The sequence below is a fragment of the Ambystoma mexicanum genome, chromosome 3q (genome assembly GCF_040938575.1).
Source record: "Ambystoma mexicanum isolate Mex_15411 chromosome 3q, UKY_AmexF1_1, whole genome shotgun sequence".
NCBI classification, from domain to species: Eukaryota; Metazoa; Chordata; class Amphibia; order Caudata; family Ambystomatidae; genus Ambystoma; species Ambystoma mexicanum.
In genome coordinates this window covers 1,160,825,454-1,160,840,242 of record NC_090926.1, presented here as the reverse complement: position 1 = coordinate 1,160,840,242, position 14,789 = coordinate 1,160,825,454, and the positions used below count along the sequence as shown (strand labels likewise).

The 14,789-nt window shown below is 48.5% G+C and overlaps 1 protein-coding gene across 5 annotated transcripts in view; it reads left to right on the top strand.

Moving 5' to 3' along the window:
• Positions 1-2,345, top strand: part of LOC138447699 (nascent polypeptide-associated complex subunit alpha, muscle-specific form-like) — a 139,035-nt gene extending 136,690 nt beyond the window's left edge. For 4 of the 5 annotated variants that reach the window (XM_069603985.1, XM_069603987.1, XM_069603983.1 and 1 more), the window contains exon 6: positions 304-2,345. In XM_069603985.1, coding sequence (XP_069460086.1) covers positions 304-698 — 395 coding nt within the window. In that variant the 3' untranslated portion in view covers positions 699-2,345. The remainder of the gene's footprint in view (positions 1-303) is intronic. The other variant, XM_069603988.1, reaches the window with a different exon arrangement.
• Positions 2,346-14,789: the final 12,444 nt, after the last annotated feature.

Genomic DNA, 14,789 nt, shown 5'->3' with positions numbered 1-14,789 from the left:
CCCTTTATTTTTGCAGACTGTTTAATGGGAAGATTAATCCCTTTTTCCTGGAATATTCTTCTTCTGGAATGGGTCAACGTGGGCAGGTTGGCAGCCCTTGTTGACTCCCCTCCCACCCTCTTGCTCCTAACCCTCCCTTGTCTGTCTTTCTGTTCTTGTCTGTGCTTGTGATGGCTTGCGATCCCCCTCCGTTCCCTTCCCACAAGTCCTCTTCCAGTCCCCTCTCCTCTGTCCTTGTGTAAGTGGTCATCTGAATCTTGTGAGGATGGCTATCCCAACCAACAGTGCTGTACCCTGTTCCAGGTGTCGGCAAAACCCCTCTGGAGCCCTTCCTCCGGGCACAGGGGCTCAGCCCACCCGAATTCCTCTCTACAATCTACGAGGTGGACGCACCAGCTGAGACGGGGCCGATGAAGATGGAACCGGTCCATCGCACCCAAGAACTGCACCTTGGAAGTCTCCAGGCAAATGTTGTGCAGCAGTTAATCAGTCGGACTCTGCTATTCACAGCAGGAGTTAGTGGCGAGACGCCCAGCAAAGGCGTAATGAGTGAGGTCGAGCTCGGCAAATGGACAGAGTTGCTGTCCCCGCTGGATGAGTCTCGAGCCAGCATCACCTCCGTCACCAGCTTTTCCCCAGAGGACGTTGCCTCACCACAAGGCGACTGGACTGTGGTTGAAGTTGAAACTTTCCACTAACCCTTCCTTTTCTAAAACCACTCCCTACCTTCCCGTCATCCCTCCCCTCCACAGACCCATCTTGCACTTGAAGCCGCTTTTTGCTTTACTGAGCATTTCTCTTGCATTTCAACCCCTTTCTCTTCCCTCCTGCAGCTGTGCATGATGGCACTAGATCCTAGCTTGATGGCAAGGTGGGAATGCTGTCCGTCATGGGGCCATCAAGGTATAGATCATCGAAGAAGGCGATTCCAAAGGGTGATCCCATTAAAAGTCTACAGCGTATAGTAACTGTAAACGGGCGAGTTCTGACTACATGAGTGGTTTAATGGGATTGAGCCATTTCCAAACTGGTTGGTGCCTTTGTGGGCTATTGATGTAGAAGCCCTCCTTGTTATTGTGGGAGCAAATGGAGGTCTTCCTGGGTTCGCTATTGTGGTTGCAACACAAAGCTAATGGTGCATCTCTAACGATGTTCAGCCCAAGCTCAGTACAGCCCTCTCAAAGCTGGTGTTCCTGGGAGGTGGAGTCGTATGAGAACCAGCATGCACAGTCTACTCTCCACCCATTGCTCCAGTAGGGTTGTGTGGGTGCGGGTGTACTTCAGTAACTGTTTGACCCGAGACCACTCATGGCTTGGCAGGCCGCCCCACCAGGGAGGTGGACTACCATCAAAGAAAGTTCAACTGAGAGTTGGTTTTGGACAATGGAATTGTGCTTCCTCTGGGCTTGTCGCAGAAGGCAACACAGGCAGTGTGAAGCCATATTCTGTTGAACAGCGTGCACTGCCTCATCGCTTTGCTGCACTACACCAAGAGCATTTGTAGTAGTGTCCAGGAGACCGTGAGGTCCATAATCTACAACCTAAAAAAGAGGGGGCTCCTTCCCTGTCCCCCCACACTTCCAACTCATTAATTTTACACCTGTACAAGTACCCGCCGCTGTCTCGGTGCTTCAGTCTGCAGCTGTCCCTAGTTGATCGAAGGGCACGAACAGTACTTGGCTTGTTCCACCTCCTTTCTTCTGTCCGGAAAATGTTCTTTTGCTGAAGGCACTTTAACCCATTGACGGTCATCTGTTCATTGGTGAAGGGGACTGGTAGTTATAACCATGTCGAGTAGTTCCTTGCACTGCCCTGTCCTTGGATGCGGAGGTCAGGTGAATCTACCACATTCTGCAACCTCATCATATTGGCCTATCCCGGTCTGCTGGGGAGGCAGAAAGGAAGCGGGAAATCTATCCCGGACAATACCCAGAAAAAGCGCTCCTTCTGCAAAATGTGAGCCCTTATCCAACCCCTGTACACTCCCTAATGGTTTTTACTGAAAATGAACTTCCCTGACAGCGTTCGGGGTGTGCCTAAGAGGGATCTGCAGAAGTCCTCCCAGCCCCCTCCCCCCAAACTCACAACAATTGTATGAATGTATGTTCTTGCTTTGTAAAAATTGACTTATCCATTGAACTGGCGGAAGCAGAAGAAGGACACGTTTCTAGGGAGCTCTGAAACAGAAACTCGTCTGCGAGCTGTGAGGGATACGTCCCACGCCGAAGTCACTGGATGAGTTTGTGTGGGCTGTCTTACCGAACTTAACATAGACGCTTGAGTGTTATGTTATAAACCTTAAATTATAGTTGCGTTTTTAATAAAGTTGGCTTTGAAAACTTCTAGCATGCTGTGGACCTTAATGTTGCAGTGTGGGGGCAAGGAGGTGTTTCTTTTCATTCTTAAATTCTACCATGTGAAGATGTACTCTACAAAATGTTTATACCAAAATGAATATGGAATGTTCTATCTGCAACACAATGTTTTTAAGACCAGGTAAGTCGGCGATATCATGCTAAGCCTTGTTCCTACACTGCTAAATGTTAGGAAACATGCACACATTATACTACAAACAGTCTGTCACATTAATCCTTGAAGATTTGCATGTTTTGCAGCATTCAGTGGCTATGCTCAGAATTCTAGGGGGTTGCGAGGAAAGAGCTTGGTGGGTTACAAATTCAACATGGTCTATCTTGTCTTTGAGTTACATGCTCACCTGAGACATGGGACCTTCCGACAGTACGCATGTTGGAATCCCAGCATGGCTGAATTGACTCTTCGTTCTTCTGAGGTTTAAAAATTGAGTACCATTTAAATTGTCTAATACCTATTTTTTTCAAGAGTGCTCAGAAGTGTGAGGAATTTGGCATGAAACACTGCATAAAACGTTGTATGTCTCCAACTGATCACCAGTTATGACTTCATCCAGAACTGTAAATGCCGTGCCATGTTCAGATAGATTTTTCCAGCCTCACTTGAATTTAAGAACTCTGGAAGCATTGAACTTGCAACGCCTTTGAGGTGTAAATTGCAGTGAAGGTTTTGGAATTGCAGTTGAGGATATGCAAAAGGGCAGGAAAGGGAGAACTGTGATGACTGGACGATGGGTCCTGCCTAGACTGCAGCTGGTTTTTGAAAGGGGGAGGGGCGAAAAGCCTGTGGACCTAATGCGCTGCACCCTCAAAATTTGGCAACCCCACTATATTAATTGGCATGCATGCTGAATTGTCAAAACAAAGTGCTTTGCAAATTCTTGGTACAAAGTCTTTTTACTGGTATGGTACCGACACGTGTTTCAACCTGTACCTAAAGATCTTCCTCTGGGCTTTTTTTTTTTTTACTTTAATAAATTTTATTGGTTTTGAAACATAAGGGTAATATGCACGAGTACATTCATGTTGTATTCACATTGGTACATCGGTATATTATTGAAAGTAAACCAGAACATTGCTATTAACAGAATTAACTTACCCTACGCTTTTGCGTTAAAGTAATTTTAGTCCCTTTCCCCCCCCCCTCCTCCCCAAGACGATCTGGCAGATATTTCCATTTTTTTTGGCAAGAACTTAGTCTGTAATTGGCCCAAGATGGGATGTTTATCTCAGTTGGTTTGCATGTGTTTGTTCCGTGCGACAGGCGTAGTCGCCTCTGAATTGTTGGAAGGAGTCCGGTTCTCATCTTTGTGTATTACGTACAGGGATTCTGGGTCTTCAGATAGTTTTCACCTTTGGCTTGGGATATATATGTTGGCGAAGTCACACCAGGTTTCTTCGTGATTGGCTGCCTTTCCGTGGAGGGCCGCTGTGATTCTCTCATTCGTGTATATGTTTGTTGCAATGGTGGTCAATTCTTTTTTAACTGGAAGGCGTGGAGATTTCCATTTGATGACTAGGCCGGCACTCGCTGCCAATAATAATGGGGATGCCAGTCCCTTTATCCTGGTTAATTCGTCGTCTTCTTCTAGGCCAAATAAGGTCAGGAGGGGAGATGGATGCCGTCTATTTGTTTAATCCATCCAAGCTCTTCGTTCCAGTATATGCAGACTTTGGGGCAGTCCCACCACATGTGCCAATAGTTGGCTTCCATTCCACATTGTCTCCAACATTTTGGGCTGTTCGTCTGGTACATTTTCGATAGCCTGTGAGGGTCATACTGCCATCTGTGAAGTAATTTTATAGAATGTAGTTTGTATTGCGCAGCGATCGATATTCGGGATGGTGTTTTGCAAATTGTGGCCTATGCCTGTTGGTCAAATTCTCTGTTGAAATCATTTTCCCATTTCTCCTTGAGGCAGTGTTTCGGGTTTTGGTCTTTACTGATCAGGGCGCTGTACATACGTGCAATCAGACCTTTGTTCGCGGAGGTTGTGTCAAGGATTTTCTCGAAAGGGTTAAGTTCTCTTCGTATCCTGGTTTTCCATTCCCGTTTGGATAGGACGCTCTTCAAGCATAGAGGAAAATTGGGATTGGGTGTTGTTGGAGGGCGTCTTCCAAGTCTGTGATTGTTATGAATTTGTCGTCTCTCCATAGCTGTCCGACCCTTTCGAGTCCTGCGTCAAACCAGGTTCGATATCTAGAGTGTTCCGGGATTTCTTCTCTGATCCCTGGAGCCCAGAGGTGGCTCAAGGGGGGGATGGCCATGTGGTCACTCACACCATCCCTTTTCCCTCCTTCCATATAGTCCACAGTATTCGATGGTTGCGTAGTCTTCGCGTGAGTAGTGGTCTGGGGACCCATAGCCTCTCTGAAAGCGTTGGGGGGAGGGGGGCGGTCAGGTTGTCATTGTCCAGCTGGATCCAATGCAAATCCTTCCTGTCTCTGAGGTGGGGGATGAGGACTCTTAACTGGGCTGCCTGATGGTATTGTTCGATATCGGGAAGACCTACCGCCCCCGCCCCGGCCCTTTGGTCTTTGCCTAGTATGAGAGTCTCGTAGGGTATTCTGGATTTCTTCCCTTCCCACAGAAATTCAGTTATTGCCCTTTTCACTTGTTTAAAGAAGACTTCTGGCACTGTCACGGGGAGTACTTGGAAGGGGTATAGGAAGCGTGGGAGACTAACCATCTTTGTCGTTCAGGCGTCCCATCCATGAGATCATTTCGGAGTTGCCATTTTGCGAGGTCCGCTTTGAAGGCGGTGAGGAGTTGGGGGAAGTTGGCCTCATATATATCGGTGATGTCTCTCGTCAGGTTGACGCCCTTGTATTGGAGTGTGGGGCTTCCGATGGTGAGGCTGAGTTGTTAGAGTATCGCTCTTTGGCTCATGGTGGGTTCGCGTAAAGGGAAGAGGATGAATTTACTTCTATTGATTTTGAAGCCTGATAATGCGCGGTATTGCTCAATGAGTTGAATTGCTTGGGGGATTGATGTCATCGGGTTTTGTACATGAAGTAGAATATCGTCTGCATACAGGGCCAACTTATATTCTCTTCCATTCACATGGAGATCCTCAACGCCTTCGTTTGTTGTAAGCGTTTGCGCTAATGGTTCCAATGATAGCGCAAATAATATTGCGGAGAGAGGGCATCCTTATCTCGTTCCTCTGCTCAAGGGAAACCAGCTAGCATATTGGGAGTTTATTGCAACCGATGCTCGGGGCAAGGTATATACAGCCTTGATTCCACGTCGAAGAGCAGGGCTGAGGCCTATTTTCGTTAATGTTGCTTCCAAGAAGTGCCATTCTACCCTATCGAACGCCTTCTCCACGTCGATTGAAAATGGTGCAGGTGTGTTTGGCATTTTCTTGGCTTCGTGTATGAGGTGGAGGGTCTTACGGGTGGAATCTTGCTCCCTGTCTGCCGAGCATGAATCCCACCTGATCATTGTGGATTATGGTGGGCATATGCGTCTCCAAGCATGCGGTGAGGACCATCGTGTAGATTTTGGCGTCTGTATTTAGGAGGGAGATGAGGCGGTAGGAAGCGCATTGCTTGGGGTCTTTTTCTTCTTTGGGGATGACGGTAATCAGTGCCTCCGAGAAGGATACGGGTGCAGAGCCAGTTTGGAGGATGTGGTTGAAGAGCTAGACCATAAAAGGGAGGAGGGTGTCGAACCCTGCCGTATAGCTGTCATTTCCAGGGGATTTCACTGTTGGGAGCCATTTGATTGTGTCTGCTATTTCTTCGCCGGTGATGGGGGCATCAAGGGCTTGTGCCGTATCTCGGGATAGGACAGGGATAGTTATCTTGTTCATGTATTCTGCGATTGCTCTCTCGTCTGTTGGGGTGTCTGAGGTGTACAATTTCTCGTAGAAGTTAGCAAAGGCTTCGGGGATATCGGAGGGGTGGTCCCTGTGGGGATCAGGCTCGTTTTCTGTGGTTGACACCCATCTTTCTTTACGTTGTCCACAGAGCCTGGCTGCGAGCAGAGCGTTGGCGTTGTCCCCTTTCTCGTATTGTTTCTGTTTTAGGTATTGGAGTTTGCGCACGATTTGGTTTGTTTCCAGTTGCCGCAGTTCCTCTCTTGCTGGTGGCCTCCTCTATTTTTCAGTTTCTGTCAATGCCGGCGGATTGGGCGCTAAGGTCCAGTTGGGTTATTTCATTTCCGAGCTTATTTTCTATGAGTTGGCGCTCTTTTCCGTGCTGCTCCTTCTTGGATTAGTACGCCTCTCCACGTGGCTTTCCCTGCCTCCCATACCCTATTTATCAAGACTTGGCCTGTGTTGTTCCGTTCGAAGTATTGGTCAATCTCCTTCTCAAGGTGTTCGTGGAATGTCTGGTCTTCCCAGAGCATTTCGTTGCAGTGCCATTTCCAACTTATGTGGCGTGTGGCTCTGAATAGAATGTGAATATGTTTACTGAGGGTTCATATGGCGCCATGCATCTTTGAGTTGGTAGGTGTCCATCATTTCAACTATCGCTGAGCGGCTGGCCTCTGGTGGGGTGTTCGCCTGTGGGTTTCCGGCTTGTCTGTCCAGAGTTTGGGTCAGCCCACATGTTGAGGTCGCCTCCTAGGATCACTTTGCCTTCTGCTTCGATCATGACTTTGGGGACTATGTTGTAGAAACCTGGACTGTCTGGAGTTGGGCGCATATATGGATGCAAGTGTGATGGTGGTGCCCTGTATCTTGCTGACCAGTACTAGTGCTGTTTTCTGGACATCAAATTGTAACCCTTTACTGATTAGGATGCCGACGCCTGCTTTCCTGAGTGGGCTTGAGCCCCAGTGTTCAGTGCCTGTCTTGGCGTATGACCCTTCTTTCTTCCCATTTAATGTATTTAGTTTCTTGTAGGAAGAGTATGCCAAGCTTTGCCATTTTAAATTCTCTGGTCATGAGTGACCTTTTGGTGGGGGAATTGAGTCCCTTGACATTCAGTGTCCCCGTTTTAATTGTGGCGGGCCTGACAATGTTGCAGCTATCTACCATTGGTGTGTTTTGTTTGTTTGTCTGCCAGGTCCAATCTTTTATCGCTGGATGCTAACGAGTTTGGAGTGTTCTGTTGAGTATGCCTGACCGTCTTTGGTGTTTTTATTTCCCCTCCCACCCCCGCCCCATAGGTATACAACACAGTAACCCCTACCCTCTGTCCCCTTTGTTCATCTTTCCCCATTGTCGAGGACTTGCATCTTTGCTTGGTTGCGTGTCTTGATGGTCGTGCAGATATAAAATACCTCTGTCCCCAAGTACCACACGAGTAGAAGGAAAACCACTACTCATGCAATCTTTGAGGCCACAGGTGTAGTGTCGTAGGCCTGGAACCAGGAACGCCGGAAGAACCCTCCAACCACTGTAAGGCAAGGAATGGTTATTACACAATTACAGTAATAAGTACTTCAGAGTGATAAAGGGACCGTACTAGGGGCTTACCTAATGGGAACGGAAGGAGGCTCCGATGGATAGGGCAAAAGAATAACCGGCAGCAGCAGTAGGCTGATGAAGTCGTAGGAGCACTCTGAAAACACACATGAGTCAGTTGCAGAGCAAGGTTGTAATCCGTGATCAGTCCGTAATGCAATCCAAGGTCGAGAGCCAAAAATAGTAGCCAAAGTTCAGAAAGTCCTTGTTCAGTATCCAGTGAACAAGCCAGGGGTCTGTTTCCAGAAAACAAAGATGTAGCGTCTGAATCCAAGGATAATCTAAAGCCAAGTCCAAGTAACGTTCCGTGGTCGTGAAAGAGCAAGAAAAAGCAAGAGTAAACCAAATGCCGTACAGTCCTCTGAGGAAGCAGCTGTGAAGCAAAGCTTCCGCGTTTCCTCAATCCATTTGAATGCGAGGAGAGTCACATGATGTGGGTCACGTGACCGCGAGCAGAGTTCACGTGTCCCGCGAAGTAAATTTGTGTTGTTTCGCGTGCGTCAGTTGTTTCCGGATCACGTGACATGAGGGCATCCGAACACCTGTGTAGTACCGCTGAGCATGGGGGAAATCGCCTTGGCAACTGCCAATGTAGGAATGGCCGCAAGTATCTCGGTTTACCAGCGGGGAAACCCTGCTTCCGGCTGAGGCACTGCTGCTGCCGCCGTCTGGTACGTGAGTGGGACTGGGGAATACCAGGGTTGTGGCGGGTGGTGGATGAACGGACATGACATGGCGTCCAATTCTGACTGGGTGAAAATTGTCAGTCCAATGTCGGACCACCGGTGGGAACCGTTACCGCACGGTCCTAATCGCACATACAACCATTTTAAGGTTTTGAGCCCCTCGCCCGCCCCCCTAACACTTTTAACTCAACAATAACTTTCAAGAAAGAAAGTATGTTGATACATGCAGTTTTTGAGATTCATCAGCTGACTGTTCCGCCCTTCCTTTCAAGGGGGGGTCTCGTCTGAGTCTGGCCCCATGCTGAGAGTATATGGATTGCCTGGGTCTTGACGGTCGCCCCTGTTGTGTTATCCGTTTTTTTGGCCTCTTGGATGCGGGCCTTGGGATGATTTTTTTTTTCATTTGTCGCTATCTGGAGTGCTGTTGCCCCATCTGTACTTACTTGAGCCCTTCACTCTTTTTCTCCTTGGTCCCTGGAGTTCCCATTGCATTCTATTCTTTTCGGGTCCTTCTCGATCTCCTTCCTTTGGCCCCGCCCCGAGAAGTTCTGCGATGCAGTCACGGATTTCCTCTTCCGATCTGAACTGTATCCTTCTGCTTCCGTGCTCGAAGGTGAGGGAGAAGGGGTATCCCCACCTGTATCTGGTGCCCTGATCTTTGATTTCGTCCGTGGGTTGCAGAGGCGTCTCAGTGCTAGGGTGAGCGAGGAGAAGTCCTGGAAGTGGTGGGCCTCTGGCTCTGTGTATTCTCTCTGTTTAAGCTCATCGATGTCTTTGTCCGCCGTCAAGATTTTGATGATGTTGTGAATAGTTTTTGAGGTCTTCTGTTTCTCCTTCGTGTTCTGGAATACCAAAAAAAGTAGGTTGTTTCTCCTCTCACGATTTTCTAAGTCATCCCTTTTTATTCCTCCTCTCTTCTCAATTTCCCGTATTCTAGGTCCATTTGGGTTTCGAGAGTATCTATGGAGGCTTGATTGTTCTCAACCCCTTCTAGTCTTTCTTCGATGTTGTCCATTCTCTGTTATCTTGACTATTTTGCTGCCCAAATTGGCTCCCATACTTTTTATCTCGTGCAGCAGGGCTGCAATGTCACCCTTGGTGGCAGCTGCACCTATCTCTGAGGTCTCCATTATCTCTGTGGTCTTGAGGTCGGTAGGAGTGGGATGTAGGCGTATCTGGCCAATTTCACCTTAGCGTTCATAGGGTGGCTACTGCAGCAGAGGAGGCACACGCCCCTGAATCGGGGGCCCAGCCCTCTGCACTACAGTGTGCACGAGTGGCTTCAAAGCGGTTCCAGGTATTGAGCGGTGTTCAGAGTCAGTGTTACTAGGTGGCAGGTGAAGGTTGCGTAGGTCTCGTTGGTTTTCCGTGGGCACTGTTCGATCCCCTTGTTGTGGGGGGGGGGCTAGTTCTGCAGCCTTCTGGGTCCTAACTCGCCAGTGTGTCTTTGTCCTGTGGGGATTGGGAGCTGGCGTTTATTTTGGGCAGCCTTGTGTGTTCTTTGTTGGTTGCTGCTTTATTTAAGGTTGGTGATTCGTTCCCACTGCTATATGTGGCAATGGGGTGGTCTGCTGTGTTCTGTGGTTGATTTGGGCTCTTTAGTGTGGCCCTATATCAGGACGTATGAGTCGTGAGAAAGGTGGCCCTTCCTGCCTTTTTTATCAGCTCACTCGCCTGGACCTGTTTTAGGATATGTGCTTTGGCTGTTGGGCGTGTGTCCGCTCCTGCTGGTGGTGGTGCTCCTTAGGAGGACTGATCATTGGGGCCTCCGTGAGGCTTTGTTCAGTTATGCAGGCTGGTGCACCGCAGTGTTATCACGTTGTGGGATGAGGCACGCCAAGAAGCATGTTAATGGAGTCTTGGGATTTAGGTGTGCTTTACAATGCTAGTATTCTGCTTTTGGAGCTGTTCTGGGCTTCTGTGGGTGTTTGCACCGCTCCTCCCCCGGTCACTGCCCGCCTGGAGACAAAGGTGGCCGACACAGCAGCCTGCAAAACCCGCAGATCCAGGCAGGGGACAGGGGGGGCAGCACTGCGGGTCTTCCAGAACTCGCGCATGATCAGGGGTGCCCCTCCACTGGGCGTTTAGCCTCAATGAGATGCGGCCTCTCTTGCTCCGCTGCTCCATGGACGGGGGGCCCGCTTACCTCTCATTTCTGGCGGGTGTTCTCTGCTTTTCCGGGGTGCACTGGCTGGCGTCCACTGCGGAGCCGGTCTGTGGAACGCGTTGCCAGATTCAGGCGTTTTTTCCCCTCGGCACCAACGGGGGTGATGGGTCGCCTGGGAGGAGAGTTCACCTGGGCGTCGCATCCACCACTTGGCCGGGGGTTTGCTTCGAGTTGTTGTGCAGGCTTTCCGGGACTTTAGTTTCACTTTCAAGAAGTCCCGTCCCGGGCCCTCTTCAGCAACGGATTTCTCCACCTTCCAGAGTCCGATTTTGCTCGGGCTTTTTCCCACTGGGGAGGGGGGAGGAGGGTCTTCAGCCAGCTTCTCCTTTGTTTTTAAATTGGGGGGGGGGGCACAAGACAGGGGCTCTATTCTCATGGTGGACCTGCAGATGCGGAGCTCACACAGAGTTAGAGCTCATCTGTGCGCCCCCTGGTGGGCAAAACCGGGCTTTTTAAAAATTTTATTTAATTTTTTAAACAATTAATCATTAACCAAGTACATAATTTCACAGTACAAAAGCAGATATGAACAGAAATCATTACATGGCATATATTGCAACAAGAATTTCCATCCATATGGACCGGTACATCCATCATTGTTTACAGAGGAACACGCAATTTATCAAATCTGAGCATGGGTGGGTTACAAGAGAAAGAAAGAAAAACAGTCTTTGGTCCATATCATACACCACATAGTCTATTACGTGAGTGTTTAATTCCACCACCATTACGCGTGTCAACCACTCGACACCAATCCACACAAACAGAAGCGATGTGTAGGTGGCTAATACCCATAGCTATGAAAAACGCCTTCAATTCCCTCGGGGAGGAAAGATAGCTAAGCGGCAACGTGTTTGCCTTGGAAGCAAGACACGCAGCGCAACACAAGTTCGAATCCCGACCCGACGATTAGAAACCACTGGCTGGTATTATGCGCATTCTAAATGAACAAAAAAATAAATACATTCTCGGGGTGTCCATTTTGAGCAATAATGTAAGTGAAGGGTGTGTTCATGCGTTAATAAATAATTGTATTAAATCTGCCTGAGGTTGGCACAATTTACCGTTTGCACTATTCTCGAAGTAGACCCTGATGGCATCTTACTTCAAAAGTTCCTGTCTGATGCTCCAACTTCTCACGGACTAGGCATCCTCTAAAAGAATCTTTCTAGAATCATTCTACCTATCCACTACCACTTTAAATACCAAAACCCCCTTTTAAGGGCTGATTACCATATTGTCTTAATTTGAGTCTCCTATCCTTCAATTAACATCTATTTTATGCAATGCTACTTGTAACGTTTTCTTTGTGATTCTGATGGGAAGAACCATCTGAAATAATACAAAGCTCATAATTACTACTTGATCTTTGTCACCCTCACCAAAAGGCTCATTGCAGATTGCTTAGCCCTTACCTCTTAGCATATGAAATCCTCACAAATAGCGGTAAATCTTCTTATTGTATTAACAAAAACAAACGCCTTAGTCTGGAGCATCAAAAGTGCTCTAAAATTGGGTGGCTTATTGGCTAAGAAAATACATCTGAGAAGGTTTAGATTTAATAGATTGTCCCTCTTAACTTGGTACTGAAGACCCATTTCAAAACCTAATTATCCATATATACCACCAGCGACCTCGAATTGTGACTAGGAAGGTCCCTGAATGTGGCTCCCTTGAAAATCTATGGCCATGCAAGAAGCGATTCAAAGTCTGCGACAAAATAGTCTGCAACAAAATAGAGCGGGCAGCTCCAGCTTCCCATTCTTACTGCCTAAACAATGGCATGCCCTCCTTATCACCCAAAGGAATGAGACCTCCCACCTGGCCTTCTGCAAAGCACTCGAAACAAGAATCTTTAACTAGTCCTCCCCTCACCCCCAGGTTCACCCAGTTATCTGCTCCAGGAAGGTATGATTGTTCTCTCTGGTTCCCCTGTAACCACTGAACCACGAAGCCCCTCTCCCATTGTAGAATGACGACAAGACCAAGGGAACAAAGGGAAAGGCATTCTTCAATAGGAAATTTCCACCCCGACCCAACTCTCCCTACTGTGAGGAGCTACCACCTGTCTGGTATTAGGCTCACTGGAACCTCGAGCCTCAGACAGGCTGTCCTGCCATGCTTTCTTTCCTTCTCCAGCATTGGATCTTTCATGGATTCACATGGTTAGAATATTCCCCGTCGTCAGACTGGGACCCCTCGGTACACATATATAGCCTTTTCCTATAGGAAAACTTCCAACACTTTTGTGTCCTATCCTCGTCCTTTTAGGACCCGCCTACGCATGCTCCGCAGGCCGTCCCAGTATAAGAGGCCCGCCCCCGCGGTTCCCATTCAGATTTCAACCGTCTCCAAAGTAGTGGGATCTCCTCGTGTTGTCTTACTATTTTGTACTAGGTTGCCTTATTGGATTTCGAGTACGATATGTCCTCTGTATCAGGAAAAGCGCTGTTCCGTCCATGCGCGACGTGCGGCTTGAAAAAGTTTTACGAGGGGGACGGACATATGGATTGTATATATTGCCTCCACCCTCACCATTCGGCGGATGCCTGCGACATATGCAAGGGTTTTTCTCAAAAAACCCTCAAAGACCGGAACCGACGCCTGGTGGCATGGCTGAATGAGGGTGCGGGGGCATACCCCCTTCGGAGGTAGGCTCCACACAGTCGGCGAAAACATCACGCCGCGCGGCCTCGTCGGAACCACCGGCGAAGAAATCTAGACCGTCGGAAAAAGAGTCGTCTGGAACTCACTCCACTACAGACTCCTCGTCAAAGAAATCATCCTCATCAAAAAAGCATGAGAAAGAAAGGAAATCCTCCTCTGGCGATCATCACAGATCGACCACGAGTCGAGTGTCGAGTAAAAGCGGGCACAGTGTGGAGAAGGCGGAACCGCCAAAACCACCTGCGAAGCCTGCGTCGTCGACGGCGATCCAGTCACCGGCCGCCTTCCCGCCACTAGCGCAAGGGGCATCCTCCGTCCTGTCGAGCTTTCTTTCCTTCTGTGTCCTGTAACTTAGTAAGCCCTGCTTGTAACAGCGCCACAATGCCTGAGGGCCGCTTTGTGTGCTTTCTAAATGTAAAAAATCAAATAAATACATTTCTGATGCTTGTTAATCTGCTTAGAATTACATGCTGTGCATATAGTCTGACATCCAGTGGTAATCGCAGAATATTGCATCCAGTCTTTCGAGAATCGAAAGGGGACGTTGACATGGGTGTGCCTGTAACACTATCCCCAACGTTATGTTAGTGTACCCAAAATCCCTCACTCATTGAGGTCCCTCACATTGTTTTTTTCTACCCAGTTTACTGGTCGCCTTATACAGATTTCTTCAAGAGGCATTGCGAAATTGTTATATTTACCGACCTTTGGTTGTTTTATCTTCCCATTACCGTCCCTTCCCTCGACAGCTGTTTCCTGACCTCCGCCGAAATACAGACCTTTGATGGCAGTTGGTGCTGCCGACCACGTGGCTCGGCCTTCTGGCCAACCTACACAGTAGAGAGAGTTGGGTCGGGGTGGAAATTTCCTATTGAAGAATGCCTTTCCCTTTGTTCCCTTGGTCTTGTCGTCACTGTGATATTCCTGCGCTATGGACAGGACTCAATTTAGATTTTGTCCTTCATGCAAGGCAAAATTCCTGTGGAAAGACAAACACCTTAAGTGTAATTGGTGTCGTCCCCTCAGACATAACAAAGCGGCCTGTGTGGCTTGTAAACGCCTGCATCCCAAGACCCTAAAGGAGCGCTGTGGTAAGTGGTGGACAGCCTATGGAATGTCGCAGGCTGGAAGTAGTCAACCCCCCAACCCCTCTGCAGCCGGCGAGTGTGACGAAGGGTTTAGTGAGAACCAGGGCTCCAATTTGGAAGCCATTGACCACACGGTGGAGCGCCCTCACTCCGTCCGGCCCCGATAAGCACGACGTGAGTCCTGCTATGGGGATTGTACATCGGGGCGACAAGGACGCACATTCTCCAGCATGGGGTCTGGCATGGATTCACATGCTCATGAATATTCCCCGTCGTCAGGCTGGGAATCCTCGGTAAAGAAAAAATCAGTATGTTTCGTTTCTGATCTGTCTTTCTTAGTAGTAACCAATCACTGATCTCTGGGTCATACTGCCCCCAGCCAATGACTG